Source organism: Hyaena hyaena, unplaced genomic scaffold, assembly GCF_003009895.1.
Source record: "Hyaena hyaena isolate Hyena2069 unplaced genomic scaffold, ASM300989v1 scaffold_236, whole genome shotgun sequence".
NCBI classification, from domain to species: domain Eukaryota; kingdom Metazoa; phylum Chordata; class Mammalia; order Carnivora; family Hyaenidae; genus Hyaena; species Hyaena hyaena.
Window position 1 is genome coordinate 2,206,715 of NW_024080868.1, and position 21,948 is coordinate 2,228,662.

The window sequence follows — 21,948 nt, forward strand, 5'->3', positions numbered from 1 at the left end:
CTCCAAGCCCACAGCATGGTCTCAATACATTCCTTTTGGTTGAGTGACTGGCTGATTCAAAAGATGGATGGATTCTTGAGCTGAGATTCTGGGAAAAACTTCTTGGGTCATTTTAAAAAGAGAAATTAAAATTCTTTAAACCCAAAGCATAAAAAACGTTCGCCAACTGCGTTATATTATTTTCTTCCCCTCTCTATTCCACCATATCTAAGTTCTATCTGAATTTTTAGCAAGAGTTACAGAAAGACAAAAGCCTCAAAATATCACAAAGATAAGCCATGCAATGCTGGAATAGGAAAAACAATTTTCATAACTCGGTTGCTAAAGAAATGCCTCAAGAAAATCACTAAAGAAAATATAAGGTCTGGAGCAAACTAAAAGAATGTACATGTATGCTTCAGAACAATTTTGAAACTAGGTGAGAGCACCACATCTGCTATTTGAATACTTTCTGCACCCCAGTTGGAAGATACACTCTGACAGATGCTGAGAGAAAAGTAGATTTCTGTTTATTTTCATTATATCTCTCTTACACCTTTCAACACACACACACACACACACACACACACACACACACACACACCATCTTTTCAATCTCAAGCTGGCTACGTAATGCTACTTGGAGCAAAAAATGTGGACTATTGAATACGCCTTTATTTGGACACCATGTCATGGAGACATCAAAACACTTGCCCCCGTGCCTATGACATTACAGGGTCTCTCAGGCTTTATCAGATACAAGAGTCTTTGGCTATATCTTGTTTGGGGGCTGCTTAGATCACATGGGTAAAGTGTAAGCCCACAGTGGCAATGAGGGGTGTGTGTGTGTGTGTGTGTGTCGGCATGCGCGCAAGGTGTGCAATTCTCCCTCTGTCATAGAAAACCAGGAGAAATGCACGTGGTGGCCTGCTCTGCTTGTGAATGGCAACAAGGGTCAAGTTCATTAAATAAACCTTCAACTGCTAACCAGTAAATGTAAAACCAAGCCAGGAATAAAACTAAGTTTCCAGGCTATTTTCTTTTTCATCATATGTCCCCCAAATCAACAAAGGGAATCTGCTGACAGGTTTAAATTAGACTGAACTATCTAACCTAGTTTCCCTACCATCGTTTCACTATAAGCTATTTCTTACAAGTATTTTATTTGGAGAAACAGGCTATCTAAATTAAACTCTTCAAAAATGAACCAAAACAACTGAAAAATGTACATTCATGAATAACTTGTTACTGTGTTATTTATCCTCTTGACTGGTTCATTTTCCAACCTTAGTTAAATCATATTGGCAACAGCTTTTCTGTTTAGTATTCAGAGAGGCAGCAGCTACGTGGTGAATTCACTCAGTTTTATACTGGCCAAATCTCTCATACATTTCCAAAGGGCAGCAGCACTCTCAGCATCCACTAATGAAATCACACGTTACAGCCTCACTGCCACACACCGCTCCTTCAAGAAAGGATGTCACAGCTCCAGAAACAACTTGTAAGCTTCTTTTCTTTTAACAGCTGAGGCCACAGGGAAGTAAGTGAAGAGGGGGTGGGAGGAAGGAATATTTTAAAGTAAAAAATTCAAGCTATGCTTGCGATTTCTGAAAAAAAATCAATTATGACAAACAAGTTGCTATCTAGTCTTGTCTAATTATTTTTAGTGCTTTAAAATAAGTTACTTAGCGAGGCTACAATCCCAGACGTACAGGTCAAGAGTGGGAAGATCTGTGCTCTATACCATGAAGCCAGAGATGACAGCCTGCAGCCGATGCAGGTACTATTTTCTTCTGAAATGCCCCAAGCCAGAGATCCTGAGAAAATATCATATTTACGGCTTTTTAAATTATTGTTGTTATAGTGAAAATATTATGGAGGAAAATATTTTATCAACTGAATGTGATAAATTAAAAGCTGAAATGTCATTGCTTAGAGTGGTATTAGTTAAGTCATTTGAGAGTTGTGTAACAATGTTGTTAGGTGGGGTGCACGTAAAGCAATGCCCCACCCCTTTACCCTTTGACAGAGAAGATTTAGCTTATACACCTCACTTAAATAAGTATTTATATACCTGTTGGAGTCACCCTTGGGAATGAGTAGATCAGTCACCCAAAGCTGTGTCTCCACACCCAACACAAATAAGTCTTGAAGGGCATCCATTCAAACAAGCCCAGGTGGATATGCCTCCCCTGCCAAAAAGGGCAAGAAAACAATTCAACTGTAAATGTGACAGTTGAGTCTCACCTTTTGCTTCTTTGTGCCCTCAATAAGTTGTGATGCTTTGGGAAGGAAGTTGGAATAGTCACAAATAACAAAGAATCAGCAATTCTCTATAAAATTCTGTGTTCTCACATTTCTTCCTCACCCTCAACTCCTTTCTTATCTACAACCTGGGTTGCTTATATTTGCCGTTCAGTCCCAATCCTTTCCCAATGGGACAGGCAGAAACTTAAGACCACAGAGAAAGAATATCAAGATTGTCAATATGGCTCACTGTGAAGAGTTTTCCTTCTCCATAGATGAACCTGGGCTAGGGTATCGCCAACTCTTGGATTGGCTTCATTACCAAAATGGTCTGGGCTTCTACACAGATCCAGTCTGTATTTTAGTGAGAACAGAAAGCCTAATTCATACCAGAGGCAAATAGAAGAAAGTGATATTTCTTCCTTGCATTGCACTGAAAAGGGAGAAAAGACATTTAAAAGCCACCACTGACATTTAGAAGCTGGCCTGACACAGCTAGGCCTTATTATGCTCCTGTTGGATCTGAACAAGCTCCCCGAATACCAACCTCAGACTAGGTAACTTGAGATCATGAGGCAGTGGGATAAAAAAGGATACTTTGTAATTTTGTCTGAGCACAAAAACAAGATCACTCACAAGGTAACCAAACATCTCCCTCTCTAGAGTAAAATAAATGACTTCAACTCCTTTGTCAGTTATAGTTTATCCTTCCTGTGACCCTGCAGACAGGAATTATTCATGCGGAGCCTTGGTGGCTCAGTCAGTTATGAGGTTGGCTCAGGTAGTGAGATTGAGCCCAGAGGCAGGCTCTGCGCTGAGTGTGGAGGCTGCTTGACATGCTCTCTCTCCCTCTCTCTCTCTCTGCCCCTCCCCACTCACTCTCTCCTCTCTCTCAAATAAAAAAAAAAAAAAACCTTAAAACAAAAGAGAACTTGGGGTGCCTGGATGGCTCAGGTGGTTGAGCATCAGACTCTTGTTTTTGGCTCAAGTCATGATCTCATGGTTTGTGGGATCAAGCCCTATGATGGACTCTGCACTGATAGCTGGGAACCTGCTTGGGATTCTCTCTCTCCCACTTTCTGCCCCTCCCCCTCTCGTGTGCTCACCCTCTCTCTCAAAATAAATATTTAAAAAATATTAAAGATAAATAAATAAGACTTATGGAGATACCCAATTATAGAATTATCCTTGCTTTCTCACAGTGTCCAATCTAGACAGAACCTCCACTTCCTTAAGCCTTTCCCCAAGTCATCCACCTTAAGCCCCATTTCTCTAGGGTGTAAAAGTCCCTTCTAACCCTCTCACTGGGATGTCTCATGGTTTCCAGTGGGGGGGTTCTCCTTTGCTGAAACAAGGAAGCTTAGTGTGGCCAACTATATATTTGTGTCCAGTGACGTGGCAATGCTTCCTCTTCCCCCAGTTTTAAATAATGTCTCTCCAGAGTGGAGCTCTTCCCCTTGGATGAGCTTTCAGTGGAATGGGCTTGTGCTTCCCTTCAGGAGCCCTGTGAGCACAGGGCAGAAAGCGAGCACCAGCCTGAAGGCTCCTCCTTGCGCCTCAGTATGTGGCCTGTGCTGTCCAGATCCGACCTATTTTACTTCTTCAAACAGACACCACTTATTGGCTCATCCACTGACAATACATGTTTTGGTTTATTTCAAATCCCAAACAAGCCTTCTTATCCCCTCAGTGGCTGGCTGAAGTCCCCAGATTACTGTGCCACAATCTGACTGACTAAACACCCCTGCTGTCTGGGCCTCCATCTTTATTCCCTCTGCCCACCATCAACCCACCTGCTCTCAGCTTTTTGTGAATGCCGGTTGCATACTAGGCTACTTCCTCTGCAGATGTTACAGTCAATCTGCCAAGAAATTCCCCATAAGAAAATTTAGACCCAGAGAGATTAAAGTGGGTAAACCTCTATCCTACGCCATGCCTGTTAGACAAGTATATGTATTTTCCCTCCTTCTCTCCCCACTCTCGCACACACCCCCTCCCTCCTCTACACACACACTCCTAAGCTTCCCTCCCCTCCCCTGTCTCTTTCTCTTTGATACACACACACACACACACACACACACACACACACACACCAGGCACTCAATGGGTGTCTGACTTCCCAACAGCATGGCGTTCTCTCTAGTCTGACTTTTCTGACCCAGATAATGAAAGATGCCTGCCTGTATTCACCTGTACTTTAATCATACAACCTCGGCAGAATGAAGGAGAGGGTGAGCTTTGATGTGCACTCCTGTTTTAAAAATGCTTGGGTTGAAAGTTGTGAAAACAGAGAGAGGTACAGACAGCCCTCCCTCGTGCCACGCCCCAGCAGGGCCCAGGCAGGAATCACTCTTGTGTCACATGGCCTTATGGTTGGAAGTTGTTACAGAATCTTCTTTTTACTGTTTGAAATCGGGACTGGGGAGGCCGCTGAGTTGCAAAGTGCTGTAATGTTAACTGGTTTGGGTGGAAGACACCGAGTCTCAACGTTACTAAGGCTTCTTGTAAAGGAAAGTGCTTGTGAGCCCAGAGGAACAAAGAGAACCTTCCCAAAGCCTTGCCCATGTTTCTGCAGCACAATAATCCTAGGATAGAGCTCTGTGACATGGGAGAGAAGGTGCGGGAAAGACAATAGTAGGGGACCATTTGTTTTGGAATCAGTTATGGGTAGCTCTACCTTAGTGACACAACACATCTAGCAGGGTCTGTGGGTAAGAAGTCAGGGCTTAAGGAAGAACTACATGAACCTGGGATTGGAAGGGGACTGATACATTTTGGGGTTGACTTGCCCCTTCCAGGTTTCTTAAAACCAAGTTCATTTGTTGCGGGGGTGGGGGTTGAGGTGCAGGTTGACTGCAGAGGGGAGCAGTGCTACTCAAAGAAGGACTCACCTGGAGGCTGTTAGAAATGGAAAACTCTGAGCCACAGACTCATGAATCAGAGCCTCTGGGGAAGCACACAGGAATTTGTATTTCAACAAATGCTCCCTATTGAACAAATAGGTATTATTCACAGGAGAAACTTAATAGAGGACTATAGGGGAGGGGAAGGGAAAAAAAATAGCTAAGGTGAGGGAAGGAGGCAAACCATAAAAGACTCTTGAATACTGAGAACAAACTGAGGACGGATGGATGTGGGGGAGTGGGGGGATGGGCATGGAGGAGGGCACTTGTGGGGATGAGCACTGGGTGTATATGGAAACCAACTTGACAATAAACTAAAAAAAAAAAAAAAAGTAAATAAAAACTTAAAAACTAAAAAAAAAAAAGAGAGAGAGAGAGACTCTTAAATACTGAGAACAAACCGAAGGTTGATGGGGGTTGGGGGAGAGGGAAAAATGGGTGATGAGCATGGAGGAGAGCACTGGTTGGGATGAGCACTGGGTGTTATATGGAAACCAACTTGACAATAAACTATAAGAATAAAAAAGGAATATAGCACTTTAAAAGAAAAAAAAGCTCCCTAAGCACAGCCCCATTTGTCAAGCCTTGGGCTCAGCAAAAGGTTGCTTTCTGGAACTTCCTTCTTATTTACAAGCTAGACCCCTCTTTCTAGTAGTTCAAAAGACCTAGATTCCGAATTGATCCCAGCACTGGTTCAGGCCCCACTTGAACAAATTATTTTTTCTGACCTTGAGTTTCTTAAATAGTAAATCAAGAATAATACCTATTGAACAAATGAAGCCTCCATAAGTATATGTTGAAGAAATTAAACCTTATGATGAAAACAATGATTATTCTAATGCTGATTTTCCATAGTCACCTTGATGTTCTTTCTCTTACAGCCTGTGTAGCCTGAGGAGGCAGCCTTCCCTGTAACTGAACAGACTAATCCATTATCAGCTGTTCTACCTGTGCCCTGACCCATTTGGGCATGGAGGCGCTGGGCAGTGTGGGGCAGAGCAGGGCAGGGTGGGGCTGGGCGGGGCATGATGGGGCAGGGGTGGGGTGGGGAACACAGAGCCAGAAAGTTGCCTTTCATGGAGATTGGTGATTGGTGCTGTCTTCTGTCACCCCAAGCTGCCTTGAGCCATTCTGAGTCTCCACCCTTCGTGAGCTCCCTGAAGCTGCTAAGGTGACCGGTGCTACAGGTGAGCGACTTCCCAGAGTCCAGCCCCACCTCTGCTGGGTCCAGGCAACAACAGGGTAAATTGGGCAGCAGAGGTGTTGTTTGAGGTATGGTTGTGAACTGGAGTATGTCCCCATAGGATGGAAATATTAGAGTTTCTTGTGTTCACGAGGCAGAAAGAGAACCCATGAAAGGTCAGCCCTGCACAAAATTGATGGCCCATCTCAGGCCTGACGTCTGACCCCTCCAGTCAAGGTTCTAGGCATCTTCTTATGTTGCACACAGTGTAGATAGAGAGCCAGCTGACCCTTCCATGTTGGTCCCTGCAGTCTGACGATCTCTGACCTTCCTTAGTCTTCTTGTCCATCCTCTGTCCTCATCCTTCCCTAAGGCGTAGAGGACAGAATTCTGCTGGCAAACCAAGAGACCTGGATTGTGATCCCATGTTTGCTGCCAGTTACTTCTATTACTTTGGGCAACCATTTAGCATACTCCTGGCTTCAGTTTCCTGGCTCAGTGGAAACAGTCAAATGGGCAACAGGCACAAGGCAAGGAGGCAAAAGCCAAGTCAGCTTTAAATTCCCTTCCTTTCTGTTATTAGATAGTGGTGCTTCCATGAGGGTCCCCAGGATAGCATTCTACCTTGGTTTGTCTTCTTCTTCTTCTTTTTTTCCTTAATTTTTTCTTTACTTTGAGAGAGAGCGAGCGAGAGCGAGAAAGCGAGCATGCATGGAGGGTCAGAGAGAGACAAGGAGAGGGAGACAATCTGCAGTGTCAGCACAGAGCCCAACATGGGGCTCGAACTCACCAAATGTGAGATCATGACCTGAGCTGAAACCAAGAGTTAGATAAACAGACTGATCCACTCAGGCACCCCCTGGGTTCACTTTCTTGAGGAAAACCACACACTTCAAATCTACTGCTCATTAGCCTTGCCTACCCCAACCATGGCAAACCCCTAGACTTGACTCTGCCCTCCAAGATGACAGATACCATATTAAATATACCCTCTGCTGAGAAATGTGAATTTTACCTAATTTGCAGCAGTAGGCATAGAACTTGGAGTCAAATAAACCCAAATAATAATCCTGGTTTTGCTACCAATATGAGAGTTTTGAGCAAAGTACAAGCCATTTCTTAGCCTCAGTTTTTCATCTCTAATATATTTAATAATACTTACCTTGCAAGGCTGGAGGGAAGATTAAATGGATACAATTCATGCAAAACAGTACAGTGCCTGGCACATAATGTGTGCTCAACAAATATAGTTGTCTTCATTTTCCCAGCTGGGTGATATTGCTACTTATTAATAGGCAACCAACAACCAATTACGTCCTCAATATTTTACCTTATCCTCAAAACAATGACTGTGATGATGAGGGAAAATGGGCAGAGCAGTGAGCACAGTATTAACAAGATGTGGAACACTTAAAATAGATGATAATGATTATCATCATCATAATCACCACCATCATCATCATCTAAATTATTGGCCGGTATAAACCTTGTCTAAATTAATTCAGCATCAATTTACTTGCAAAGATGCATTGCTCCCTAAATATTCTGACAGGTGGTCTAACTAATTTTTTTAAACTAACAAAACCTATAATTTAATAAACTTCCATAAATTAGAGAAGGACTTGACTCAAGTTGCACACCTTCTTTTTAAGAATGTGTGAATTCCGTGGGGGTGAGGTGCAAAAGCTAGTGTTTGAAAAATAAATTAAAAATAGGTCTTTAAGAAATAAAAAAATCTGTGTCTTTTGGCATTACTAAAATGTGGAGAATGCACCTGCAATATTTGGAACCAGTGGCTGGATTGAAAGCTACACTACCTGAATTTAGTTTCCCTAAAAGCCACCCACACCTTCAAATACTGTTTTCTAAATGCATGTGCTCACAGTTTTGTTAGTTCACATATTAGACATCATAAAACATTATAGAGAAACTAGTCACATGCAGGATCTTAGAAATGTAGGATTTTAGAACTGGGAAGTATCTTGTAGATAATCTAGTTCAAACTCCAAACTTTGCAGATGAAAATATGTAAGGTCCAGGAAGGTCTTAAAATTGCCTAGTGGCTCCTTTGGTGGCAAAGGAGAGTCTCGTTACATCCTTTGGTGTTAATGTAGGACTTTCTGAATGAGCACCTTTATGCACAATAGCAAGAGGAAAGTGGTAGAAAGTCTTCATGGGCTTTATCACTTGATGAGAAAATAGAAGCACTAAGTCCTTGGGGAGTCAAGTATTCTTTCACTGACTCTTTCAGAATTAAGTAAATTATCTTTACTATCCAAGGACTGACAATGACCTTTTCCTATAAGCCTTACACAGAAGGCTGAAATATGTCAAATCAAATAAAAAGAAAACCAGGAGCTTCACATGAACACCGTGCGCAGAATAAAGGCATTGCAATTTGTTTACAAGGAGGTCTTTCTAGCACAGAGACAAACTCTATTCATGATGGTCAGGTTCAGATATATTTGCAAATCATTTGCAAGTAATTTTCATAATACTAGAGAGGAAAAATAAAGTTGATTCTACCTATAAGGTCTGCATTTCTACTTTTTAAATTTTTCTTTCCCCTTTTCTTTTTTTTAAATCAAGTTTATTTATTTATTTTTTGAGAGAGAGAGAGAGAGAGAGAAAGACTGAGCTCACACACAAGTAGTGGGAGGAGCAGAGAGAGGGGGAGAGAGTGAGAATCCCAGCCAGGCTTTTATACAGAGCCCAAGGCAGGATTTGATCTCCTGAACCATGAGATCATGACCTGAGCCGAAATGAAGACTGGGGTTCGTAACCACGTAACCAGCTGAACCACGCAGGCACCTCTTTCTTCCACCTTTACAGTGACACAGCCCTACTATTCCAGATATGTATGCCAGAAGCAAGTGAAAAGTTCTGAATTAGAGCAGATGACAGAGGACAGTTTCTCAAAATTAATTCTATGGGCTGTTAATAAAAGTTATCTGAAAAAACATTAAATGTTTGCAGAACATTGTATTAGTTCAATTTAAACAGAATTCTTCATTAAAATGCTTGTTAGTGACTTTTATATGCTAAAGATTGAATCTTTTGAAAGAGTTATGTAGATATATAATTTTCAGCACTTCCCTAACTTATTTGACCTTCTTTCCACAAACCCTACTTTACTAATACTGTATTATAGCATAAGTACCAAAGAGCAGTTCAACCTATAACTTGCAAAGACCTAACTGCATGAAATGCTGTATGAGAGAAAAATGAAAGTCATCTATTCCTTGAGTAGATTTTTCTTCTTAACTTCCCAAAGGTTGTTCCCTACACAGGTAAAATCAGGGTATGGTTCTTGGCCAAATGCAAAGCAGGCATATTATATGGGAAAGTCTCTTCCTAAATATAGAACTAGACAACAGAAGGTAAAGAAGGAAAGGGAAGGCTCCTTTCATGCCCAATATGTAAAGTTTAGAGATGAAGCTTCCTTCATTAAAGATGTAGTGAGAATAAAGAATATTGGAGTTGGCTGATTCTCAGTCCCCTCCTGCCTGCCCTACCTCTAATGGGTCCTCAGGGACTCCTCAAAATCTGGGGCCTCTTTGGGGTGTTGGGGGCCATTCTGAGCCCACTAGTCAAGAAAGGTCCTTGTGAGGTTAAGGCAAGTTTGCAAGGCTCTTGCCTTCAGATGACAACTGATATGCACCCTCACTCAATTATTTCTGCTTGAGCACTGACCCCCAAGGTACCTTGTTGATTGGTATTGGGAGTGACTTGTCCCCTTATTCTGGCCCTGGTATGATGACGGCACCTTGTGAAGGAACTTACTGTGGGAACTTCTTCTTTTGATTATGGGAGCAGACATCATGTCTCCGACAGGTCCTGTTTTCCTAAATACTTTCCCTTGAGCTATGAACAGGCTAATGACCCTTACTCATAAAAGATTGACCTTTACATGTACAATTCAGTTTCTACCATTCTGTTAGTCCAAGAGGTTCATACAGCTCAACATGTAAATCAACTAACCAAAAATATTTCTCATGCCCTAGGTATTCAAGAAATTATAGACAAAAAACTAGACACAAAGGTAAATGCACTCGAAGAGGCTATTCTATGTATTGGAAATGAACTAAAATCTATAAAGGTAAAATTAGATATCCAATGAAATAAAGAATAAAACTAAAAAATAAAGTCTAACCAAGAAACAAAGAGCCTAACTTAGAGAGAAGGAACAGATAAGGGCAGAACATTACTACATATACCTTTGCTAACTGATGATGTATAGCAGTCCCTTCCCTAAGGTCTACATTCCACAAACACCTTCCCTCACACTGGCAGCTGTGATGAGGATGGATAAGAGTATCTACAACTTAACCTATGACTTAATCTTAGCGTTATTAAAATGTGTATGTTATCTTGTTTTTCACTAAGAACACCCTGTTATTTTCTTAGTTACTCAACCTCACTATAATTGGGGTAGTTCTGCAAGAATACTTCTGTAAAACCTGTTTCTGTACACTTTCCAAAGCGTCTTATCACAAAGAACTATCCATTGTAAAAATTCCATTTTCTGATGCCATGTTATTATTTGTTCTATAAATAAAGACACCAAAACTGACAGTGCAGAGATGCCTGCCCGGTGATCAGAAAGAATCTTAGGGCTCTCTCACTCTCTCTTGCTGACACCATCCATCCTTCAGGGACCCCTGGACCAGCTGGAGCTGGACTCCAGCAGTGGGGTATAGTTGAGAACACAATCTTATGTGTATACACTAGAACTCTCTCATTTTTAAGAATGTAAGAGAGGTGGTAAGTTGTTATTTGCCAAAACAATGAACTTTTATAGAAGGTGGTGCTATCAAATACAAAGCCTTCTTGGTCTGATGGGACTAGCTAAGCCTTAGGGCCAGAAGAGAGGTGAATAGTTTGGCATAAGAATCGAGGAGAGTGTGGAATCTCCAAGACAACCTGCGACTGGAGGAAGAAAAGAGATGAGAAAAAGACAAGGAGGAGCAGGTGGAGGAGAGGGTTTAACCACAAGACTTGAGTGTGGGGATAAAGTGATACAGTCATGGGGAAGATATCCCGGGCCAGAATATTTGTACTTACAGAAAAGCCTAAAATTAAATTTAAATTAATTGTATTACTATAATTATAAAACCTATCCTGTTTCCTCAAATCCTCAGTAAAATCTTAAAACCAGTTTAGAAATTGAGCAAGAAGCAAGGTTCATGTCTCAGATTCTATAGGGACAATCAATCCACAAAATGATATAATCCAGAAGCAGCAAGCATTCATACTATAGGAATGTAAGAAATCTAGACATGAGCAGAAATCCTAGGGAAAGCTCGTACTTGGCATAGGATGAACAATGACGAGCTGGGAATCACATTAAAATTTTAAAGAGCAGGAGCTCTCAGCTAATATCTGAATATCAGAGAGAAGTTACAATTCTGTATGGAGGAACCCTTCAACTCAAATGGCTTGTGGCTTTCATTGCCAAAAAATGCCAATAATTTGCCACTTGAATTGGTTCATATTCCTAATGATCAATTGGCCACATCTACTGGATGCTTTACTCACACTTTAAACTTAGCATAACTCCGACATAGCTTTCCCACCTCCTCCCTAAGTCTTTGTTTTCTGACTCTGTAAATGTCTGCATCGCTCATTCTACTTCTCAAGAAGAAACTTTATCCCGAACTCTTCTCTCCCATTCATACCACATAGCTAAATAGTCAAATAATTCTAATTTTTGCTGCGGGATACCATCCCCTTCTGTGTTTTCTCATTTCCTCAGTTTAGCTTGTATTACCTTGCCGAAACAGTTCTGAGAACCTCTTTACTATCCACTTTCTCCAATCCTCCGCCTCCATAGTACACCAATTATCTATCTAGGATGCAGATCCGGTCAAGTCACTGTGCCACTAAATACATTCAATTTTCTAGCTCCCCTTTGTTCAGAAGATGAAATTCTTTCATTAGCCTGGCTATAGGCTTTCTTACAAGTATGTTCCTGCCCCACTTCAGGCCTCATCTCCTGCCATTCCCTACTCTACATACTATGCCAGGAGTCCATCCATACTATTTCATCTCCTAATCTTTACTCCTCATCTCCTTGTCTTTGCCTACAAAGACCTTGAGCAAAATATGTATGCTCTATCTCCTTACCATGATTCAAAATATCAATTAAAGTTTAAGATAAAGTCTCATAAGAATTGTATTTTCTCTTCAGACAATAGTTGCTTTGGTTAATACTTTAACTCAAAAGAATAAACAATATGTACAATTCTACATGTTGTATCATACTCATGAGAAAGAGCTAGAGATCTTTGATGATTGCTTAAATTATACTTCACAAGTAAGCACCACTCTAACATGTGCAGCTGGGCTTGCCAAATGGATGTGCATGCTCTGGAGAATGATCCTTGCTTATGGTATAGAGTAAAGGGATAGAATATGGTGTGAGAAGAATGGAATTTGAGTCTTTGTTTCTTCATTCATTGTCCAATTGGCCTTAAAGAAAACATTTCACTTCTCTAAACCTCACTTTTCATCTGTGAGACAATATCTACTTCCTAGGATTGTTGTGCAGATCAGGTGGAATTAGGTATATAAAACAAGTCTACAAGAAATAGAGAATAGACTTTGTAATCTGTAAAATCTATACAAATGTGAAAGGAGGGCTACGAAAATATAACTGGACACAGAGTCAAAATGCATGGTGCTATGTAATGATCTGTGTCCTAGAAAAAAAATACATTGAAAAGTCTTAATCCCCTGTATTCATAACTGTGCCTCATCTGGAAATAGGGTGTTTGCAGACATAATTAATATGATATAATTAGGGTAGATTCTAATCCAATATGACTGGTGTCCTTATAAGAAGTGAAAACAAACATACATGGGGAGAATACCATGTGAAGATGGAGGCAGGTATTGGAACGGTGTATCTATAAGCCAAGAAATTGGCTTGTCAACCATCACCAGAAGTTAGCGAGGAGGCATGGAAAAGATTCCCCCTCAAAGCCATCAGATGGAGTTGACCTTGCTGAAACCCTGATGTCAGAGGTCTAGCCTCTGCAACTGAGAGATAGTAAGTTTCCTCTGTTTTAAGCCACCCAGTTTGTGGTATGATGTGTGGCAGCCCTAGGATATTAATACATGTAAGTATAAGTTTTAGCTCTGTCCATTACTAGCTCTATGAATTTGGGTTAAATTCCTTAAGAGTTTTTCTATGATACCTTAAGACACTTACCTTTCTGTGATCGTTTCTCTGAGGCCACTGGCCACTCCTTTGACCACAGTGCTAGCTTTAGGGGTCAGTACCACCTGAGATATAAAAAACGAGCCCTTCTTTCTTCTCTCAGTGATGGACGCCTGAAGAAACTGGATCAGTTTTTCCGGGTCTGTGGTGTTGGCCCAGGGTGCTGGCATCATCTGCCCAGGCCAGAGAAAGGGCACTTCCAGAGCCACTGGACTATGGTAGAAGACAAGCACTTGATAGTCTTTCTCCCACAGGTACTTTAGACTAACTTCCTGGGCAAAAATCGCTGGGCACATCTTGTTTCCATAGATATCTTTCAGCATCTGGACCAGTTTTTCATGGTGATATTTCTGCATCCCATAAAAATGGTTGAAGTCCAAGAATACTACCTCCTTATGGTGATCTGTGAGGAATGCATTAATCTCCTCAAGGCCTTCATTGACTTTGGCACTGAACAAACCATGAGCAAAGTAGAGTTCATTGTCGGGGTCCCTGGGCTTGGTGGAGATTCGGAGATCAAAATAACGGATCCCAGCTCCTAGCTGGCCAGTAAAGTTCATCGTTTGAGTGGCTAACCATTTCCGCATCAGCTTTTTGGCTACAGTTCCAAACACAGAGACAAAATTCTGGACGGTTTCTGGCTGTTCAGGCCCAACTGGAGAGGCTTCATCAATGTAGAAGCTGAAGGAATCATGAGATCCTAGAAGGAATAACAAGGCATAATGTGGTTATAGTTCAGTCTTTTGTTCTTCCCAACTTCGTTCCCTCTTATAATGTCCATATTTCTCCCTCAAATGAACCAAAGGAAATAATAAGTAATATTTGTTCAGTCTCATGTTTTAGGAAGGTCCTTTTAAAGGCTATACAGTACACACAGCACTTCAACAGACCAAACTGATTGTAAAATGATTTAAAAATCCCTTCTGGTCAATATTTTAAGTACAAATGATCACCTTCTACTTCTGTCAACAAAGAATTTAATGTTTTCATTAGGATTGGCTTCCCATAGAGGTGGCATAAGTGACCACTTATAAAGTGGAATTTACGGGGATTCTCTGGTTTCTAAATACGTTGTCTATGATCTTGCCCTTTCCATTCATTTTGAGTTGATTTTAATGGTTAAGAGCTTGTGTCAATGAATAAAGAAGCCCTTTTCATGGACAGATGATCAACATATGAACTACTACCTCATACACGTTGGAAAGTACAAGAGGTCACAGGGTTAGGGTAAGGGAGAAAGAAGCCAGAAGACAGTACAATGTTGATAATATTTAACAACATTCCAGACCATTCATTTGAGCAATGGTGAACTTGGATGAAGCCAAGTACTTTTCTCATATTGAATAAACAATTTAGAAAAATTAACTAATAGGGGAGTCTGAGTGGCTCAGTTAGTTAAGTGTCCGAGTTCAGCTCAGGTCATGATCTCCTGGTTTGTGAGTTCGAGCCCTGCGTTGGGCTCAGTGCTGACAGCTCAGAGCCTGGAGCCTGCTTTGGATTCTGTGTCTCTGTCTCTCTCTGCCCCTCCCCTGCTCATGCTTGCTCTCTCTCTCAAAAATAAATAAACATTTAAAAAAGCTCATATGAGGGGCGCCTGGGTGACTTAGTCGGTTAAGCGTCTGACTTTCGCTTAGGTCATGATCTCACGGTTCGTGGGTTCGAGCCCCGCGTCGGGCTCTGTGCTGACTGCCAGCTCAGAGCCTGGAGCCTATTTCAGACTCTGTGTCTTCCTCTCTCTCTGACCCTCCCCTGCTCACACTGTCTCTCTCTCTCTCCTAGAAATAAAAATATTTTAAAAAAAAGCTCATATGCATTAAAAAAAATAACTAATAGCTATTTTATTCATAAATATTTCCTATCAACAGTGAAAGCTCCCTTTGGAGTTAGCTTCCAAGTTTGGAAGAATTTCTTCCTAGGAAGAACAAGGACAACCTTTAATTATTATTAATTATTTAATTTATAATTATTTATTTAATAATTATCATTTAGTTTAATTATTATTATTTTTTGTCTATTACAAATACAAAACCCCACAAATGTAGCAATGAACATGTGCATGATTTGCCTGTAAGTATAGAGTGCCATTTAAAATATTATTGGATCTAATAAAGAAAAATTATTTCAAGTTTTAATTTTTTTAATGCTTGTTTATTTTTGAGGGAGAGGGAGTACACATGTGTGTGTAAGTGGGGGAGGGCAGAGTGAGGGATACAGAGGATTCAAAGCTGCTCGTGCTGAAAGCAGAGAGCCCAATGTGGGGCTCTTGAACTCACCAACCATGAGATCATGACCTGAACCAAAGTTGGACTCTCAATGGACTGAGCAACACAGGAACCCCTTAATTTTACTTTCTAAAGCCTTCTTTAATTCTTGGGCATGACCTACTGAACAGGTAAAGTGAAACTAAGATTTCCTGAATTTTTCACACATTAGAAAGTGCAGATGTCATCATTCCCCATCTATTACTCAGGCTTCCTTAGACTTTGTTGCCCCACTTTTGATTTACTTCTCTTGAAACCAAAACAGACACACCTTGTTCTACTTCATACACTTCTCCCACCCAACACACACACACACACACACACACACACACACACACACACACATTCCCTTTATATTTATCATCCATCACCTCAGGGCCTTTGCCTGATAAGCTATTTGAAGCAATTTTTCAGTGGTGCAATATTTATCTTTGTCTATATTCCATTTCTATGTTAATCTATATCTATATGTCCATGTATACATCTATCCATATTGAGCATTAAACAGCCCACAGGAATCACAAGGGTATGAACTTCAGACACCTTGGTAAGTTGTTAGAGAAAATATTTTGAAGAATACTTTAATACTGTACAAATGATAACCTTTAAGATTTGGAACAGCTGACTCCTCAGATTAGATTTTTTTAAACAATGAAAGGTAAGTCCAAAATACAGAAATGCCATGTTTAACTTAATCTGGAACTGTCTGATCTATTTATCTTTAGTACATAGAATGGGAAGAAAATGTCAGCACTTTCTAAATAAGCAAAACTGGCAGTTTGGATCTGGCACTGGCAAATTTTAACAGGGATTGAAATTGCTGCATATCGATTTATTAGTTGCTATTCAGCCAATTGCTATATAAATGGAAAAGGCTAAACGACCTGTACTGTGGCTCAACAGACAGAGAGAATATGATTAAAGGAAGAAATAAAAAGGTGAGTTTAAGAAAAGCTATAATCAAATGATCTAGGATTAAAATAGGAATACGTGAATAACTAAATGCTCAAAATGAAGGTTAATTTATGAAATTTGAAAAATTTTTAAAGTTAATTTCCCAGCATGTGAAAAGAAGGTAGATGAAAATAATTGGTTACTTCTATAATATTGTGATAGACATATTTGGAAGCAAGCAGAAAGGGAATTTAAATCGGACTAGGTTTCTTTTTCCAGAAATGAGTGGAAATGCTTTGCTTTCAATATGACATTAGTTTCATTATTCTGTCATGTGGCTATCTGGCAAATTAGAAAAAAAAAAATCAGAAAAAAATTCACCAATTTTGAAAATCCTATAAAAGGCCACTAGTCTCTAGATTAAATTATTTGTTGACATTTCAGGGAAATGTGTTAGGAGATCAAGATAAGGGCATGTTAAGAATAAAAATGAAAAGCAGCTAACAGAAGAAGCAACCCCACCACTTTTTGTCCTAAGCTAGGTGATTGTGAGGTACACATACAGCATTTGGTGCAGAATGATGTGCCAGAGGCAAACATTACTTGGAGAGGAGAATTAAATCATCAATACAAAACACTATCTTTGCGTGGGGGGTGAGAGAATACATAATCTAATGTTAGCCAAAAAAGGAATATCTTCATGGCTTTTGATTTCATTTGGAATAGTACTTCCTCCCCAATTTCAACATTTTCACTAAGCCACTTTGTTTTCTATTTGTCTGAACTTAAAACAATACAATGGTATTTTATGACCTTTCGGTAACAGAGGAAAAGTCTGGCTGAGCCTTGGTTCTTTAAAAACCAGAGAGCCCTGCCCACAAGCAAGACAGTGAAAAGCATTATTTCTCTGTTCTTGGCTACATCCATAACTTTTCTGCCATATCTGGTCTAGTATTTTGCTGTTACACTGGGTCAGTATTTCTGGGCTCCTCACCTCTTATCTTTCTCTTGTCTACAGCCCCAAACTCATACTTTGGACCTGATACTTAATGTTGCTCTTCTGATTCTGAACTTAGACTCTAAATTTGGGTTTGATTTTCATTCTGTACTCAGAGAAGAGCTGGCCATTCCCATTATGAACCCACAACAATCAAATTCATTTGCTTTGGCTCTGAAGAAATGAACCGATTGGAAGAGGTCTTTTTCTTTCTTCACGGATCTTTGAAATAAGCACTCTTATTAGTTTCTTCTCAGTCTGCCACATCATTCCTTCATTTAGGCAGTAGGCATGCTTCTGAAATTGACTGCCCAAATCTCTGACTTCCTGGCATTCTTCCTTGCTCCCTAATTCCCCAGTATGGGCCCAATCTAGTGACTTGTTTCTAATGAATTAAGTAACACAAATATGATGGGATACCACTTCTGAGATTAGGTTACAAAGATTGTGACTTCTTCCATCTTGCTACTTTCTCTCACGCTGGCTTTGATGAGGCATACTGCCATGTTGCAGAGGCCTATGTGATAAAGAACTGGGAATGGCTTCCAGCTGATTGCAAACTAGGAAATAAGGCCTTCAGTCTAACAGCCCTCAAGGATTTGAATCCTGTCAACAGTCATTGAGTGTGCTTAGAAGCACACTCTACCTCAGAGGGATCTTGATTTGTAGCTTTATGAAAGACCTGGCCCATAGAAACTATGTGTTGTTTTAAGTGAGTAAGTTTTGGGATAATTTATTACACAGCAACAGTTAAGATATATAGGCTATAACAACTCTTTTGTGTTGGTGAGAGGATTTGAGGTCTCAAGACTCAACTGCTCAGTATAAGAATTTGGAATTTTACTACATTTATGGTAAGCATAGTATAACAAATCGAGTTGAACTACTATGTTGTACACCTGATGCCAATGTAACGTTGTATGTCAACTATACTCAATAAATAGATAAATAAGAAGTCAAAATTTAAATGAAGAGAAATTAATTACAAATGTTCATGTGCAGGGTGCCTGGGTGGCTCAGTCAGTTAAGCATCTGACTTAGGCTCAGGTCATAATCTCGTGGTTTACAAGTTTGAGCCCCACATCCAGCTCTGTGTTGACAGCTCAGAGCCTGGAGCCTGCTTCAGATTCTGTGTCTCCCTTTTTCTCTGCCCCTTCCCTGCTTGTACTCTCTCTCTCTCTCTTTCTCTCTCTCTCTCAAAAATAAATAAACATTAAAATTTTTTAATGTTCATGTCCAACTTTCTATGCATTAAAACTATGCATCAGGTAAGAGAAAGAATGAAAGAAAGTTGGTTTAAAAGGTCTTTTTGAATGCCAAGACATAACAAATGGAGTTATGCCATTCTGAATACTGTAGTGGATGATCTTAGATGTCATCTGGTCTAACCAACTAGCATGCAGCATCCATTTTATTAACTGAACAATGTAAAGAATATGTATGATAATCTCATTTTATGGCCTCTGATGGCACTGAACTTCACTTCATTCTGTTGTGTGCTGTGGAGGAAAAATTCTAGGATGGCCCCCAAAACATCCACCCGCTGAGGACAGATGCCTTGTGTAATCCCCTCTCCTCGAATGTGGTGCTTATGATTGGATGTGATTCTTATGATTATGTTCCAGGATCCAGAAAGGAAATCACACACATACACACACACCATTTGTAATTAAGGTCTCTAATTGGTTGGCTTTGAGTTAACCAAACAGAGATTATCCTGGGTGGGCCTAACCTAAGCAGGTAAGCCCATAAAACAGAGACAACCAGCAGCAATCGGTCTCCTGTCGATTTTAAGAAAGTGAAATGCAATGTTGTAGAGAGGGCCAGATGGCAGTTGAAGGGATTAATACCAAAGTGCTATGAAAATTGCTTTAATTTGAAAGCATCTGAACAATCAGCAGCCACAAAAAGAAACATTTTATCTAAACTTAAGCAGAGCTTCTGAAAATACAGCTGCCATTGACCTCTCTCCCAGGGACTTTCTTGATTGGGAAAAGACTGTAAATTCAGCTGGTCATTAGAGTAAAAAAAACCCAACATAACCTTTCATACCCTCTCACTGAAGTCCTACTTGCCTTCTTTTGACTAACTTTAATATACAAGCCTTTCCTTTCTGGTTATCCAGTAAGTTACTCATCTCTGGGTGATCCCACATGTACACTGTGTATGCATAGATAAACCTTGTCTTTTCTCCTATTAATCTATCATCAATTGCTTTGCAGACTACCAATCACAGGACCCAAACTAGGAGAGGAAAAGTTTTCCTCCCAACCCCGTGAATGTTGGGCAGCCTCTAGGAGCTTGAGGACACAGTCCCACAACACAAGGAACTAGATTCTGCCAACAAGCATCGAGCTTGTGAGAGGAGCCTCAGCCTCAGGTGATGGCCAACACTTTGACTGGCAGTCTGGTGTTCAGATAAAGTAAATTAGGTAATGAAAGCAGCACTGAAGTGGGTGTTGAGTGACTCGATTCAAATTCATGCTCAACTGCTAACTCACATGTTAACACTGGAGGATCATCAGATTGTTTATCATTCTGGCTTTGGGTTTACCAATTTGCTAAATTAAAACATTCTTCACACTTACTTCACAGGATTCTTACAAAGAGTAAATGAAACCATATTTACAAAAGTCCCATAAAAGGACTATAAAACTTAAATTACTGTTGGTTTCCTGCAGTGGTATACCTATCACAAAACATAGATTCACTTGTGACTAAGGAAACACTACCTAGATGAATACACATTGGGATGACAGTATAAGCTCACATGGGACATGATTTAAATTGTAGAATTTAGGTTTGTAAATATTTTTTTGAAAACAAGATTCTTATCTGCCATTTGTCTAAGGTTTTAGCAAATATTAAATGATCAAATTTACCCCGTCTTGTTGCTTTGAACAGCAACATTCTGCCATGTACTTACACTAAATATTAACCTTCTTTCATTCAGTATCTATCCAGTGTTATCTATAAAAGTTCTTTGGGATGAACTTCTGGTTGGTCTCTTGATTTCGCCACAGTTTCATTTCAAATTCTACAAAATTATGGGTTTAATAAACATCAAAGAGAATGTATCAAGTCAATTTCAGCTGTGAACCTTCAGAACAAAAGGCCCAGTAGGCTAAGGTTTGACATGCCCACGAGTGTGCAATTCCAATATCTATAGCCTGACCTTAGAATTCAGGCTCTGACTCTATCAAAATAACAACCAGACCTCTCCTTGCACCGCAGAGCACTGAGCTTGCAAGTTTATGTACTGCATACCATGCTTCCATCTCCCTGCCTATTTTATTCATGTTGTTTGGCACAGTGCTGAGGTTTTCAAGACTCCTGCTATCTGGTAACAGCCTCCCTGCATATTTGATATCTTGATACTTTTTATGATAATAGGGCAACACCACAGGAATGGGGAAGCATATGTGCCTTTCACTGGTGAACCAAAAGAAGATTGCTGGGTGAGGACCTGAAAGGGTAGATTTAGTTTTTGAGGCCTCATTCAAGGGTGGGGATGAGCAGGTAGCACAATCTCTACGTTCCATTGGAAGAGATGGAATTCTGGTGTGCAGTTTACCCTCTTGTCTTCCCTTTCATGAAATTCTTAATCCCAATCTTTTATGGCCCATAAGTATTCCCTTCTCTGTAGCGAAACTGTTTTCACTCATGGTGGTCTTCCTTCCTCCTGAATGCACAGTCCCTCTGGTCTGTACCCACCCCCTCAGCAACCAGTAATTGTTATTAGATGTTATTATGAACAGGGGCGCCTGGGTGGCTTAGTCGGTTAAGCATCCGACTTTCGCTTAGGTCATGATCTCACGGTTCCGTGGGTTCGAGCCCCGCGTCGGGCTCTGTGCTGACTGCCAGCTCAGAGCCTGGAGCCTGTTTCAGTCTGTGTCTCCCTCTCTCTCTGACCCTCCCCTGCTCACGCTGTCTCTCTCTCTCCTAGAAATAAAACATTAAAAAAATTAAAAAAAAAAAAGATGTTATTATGAACACACATTCATTAAATGTTCTCTTTGCTTCTGGCTCTCCACCCACAAACCCTCCTCCCTATATAGACATATATATGCACACACTATAAGCAGATTGTAAACTTCCTAAAAAGAAAAAAAAACAACCTATGCCTTATAATTCCATGTCCACTACTGCACCTGGTTTTATTAATATAAAACTGTGAGAGGTCAATGGGTCAAAATCATTCATATGGGATATATGCTGCAAAGGTGACATAATTACTTCTAATAATCATCTGTTACAGATTA

The 21,948-nt window shown here is 40.3% G+C and overlaps 1 protein-coding gene across 1 annotated transcript in view; it reads right to left on the reverse strand.

Annotated features, from left to right (window-relative positions):
* PLCXD3 (phosphatidylinositol specific phospholipase C X domain containing 3) overlaps positions 1–21,948 on the reverse strand; it is a 115,359-nt gene that overhangs the window by 42,853 nt on the left and 50,558 nt on the right. The window contains exon 7 of the mRNA XM_039244266.1: positions 13,526–14,234. Coding sequence (XP_039100197.1) covers positions 13,526–14,234 — 709 coding nt within the window. The remainder of the gene's footprint in view (positions 1–13,525; positions 14,235–21,948) is intronic.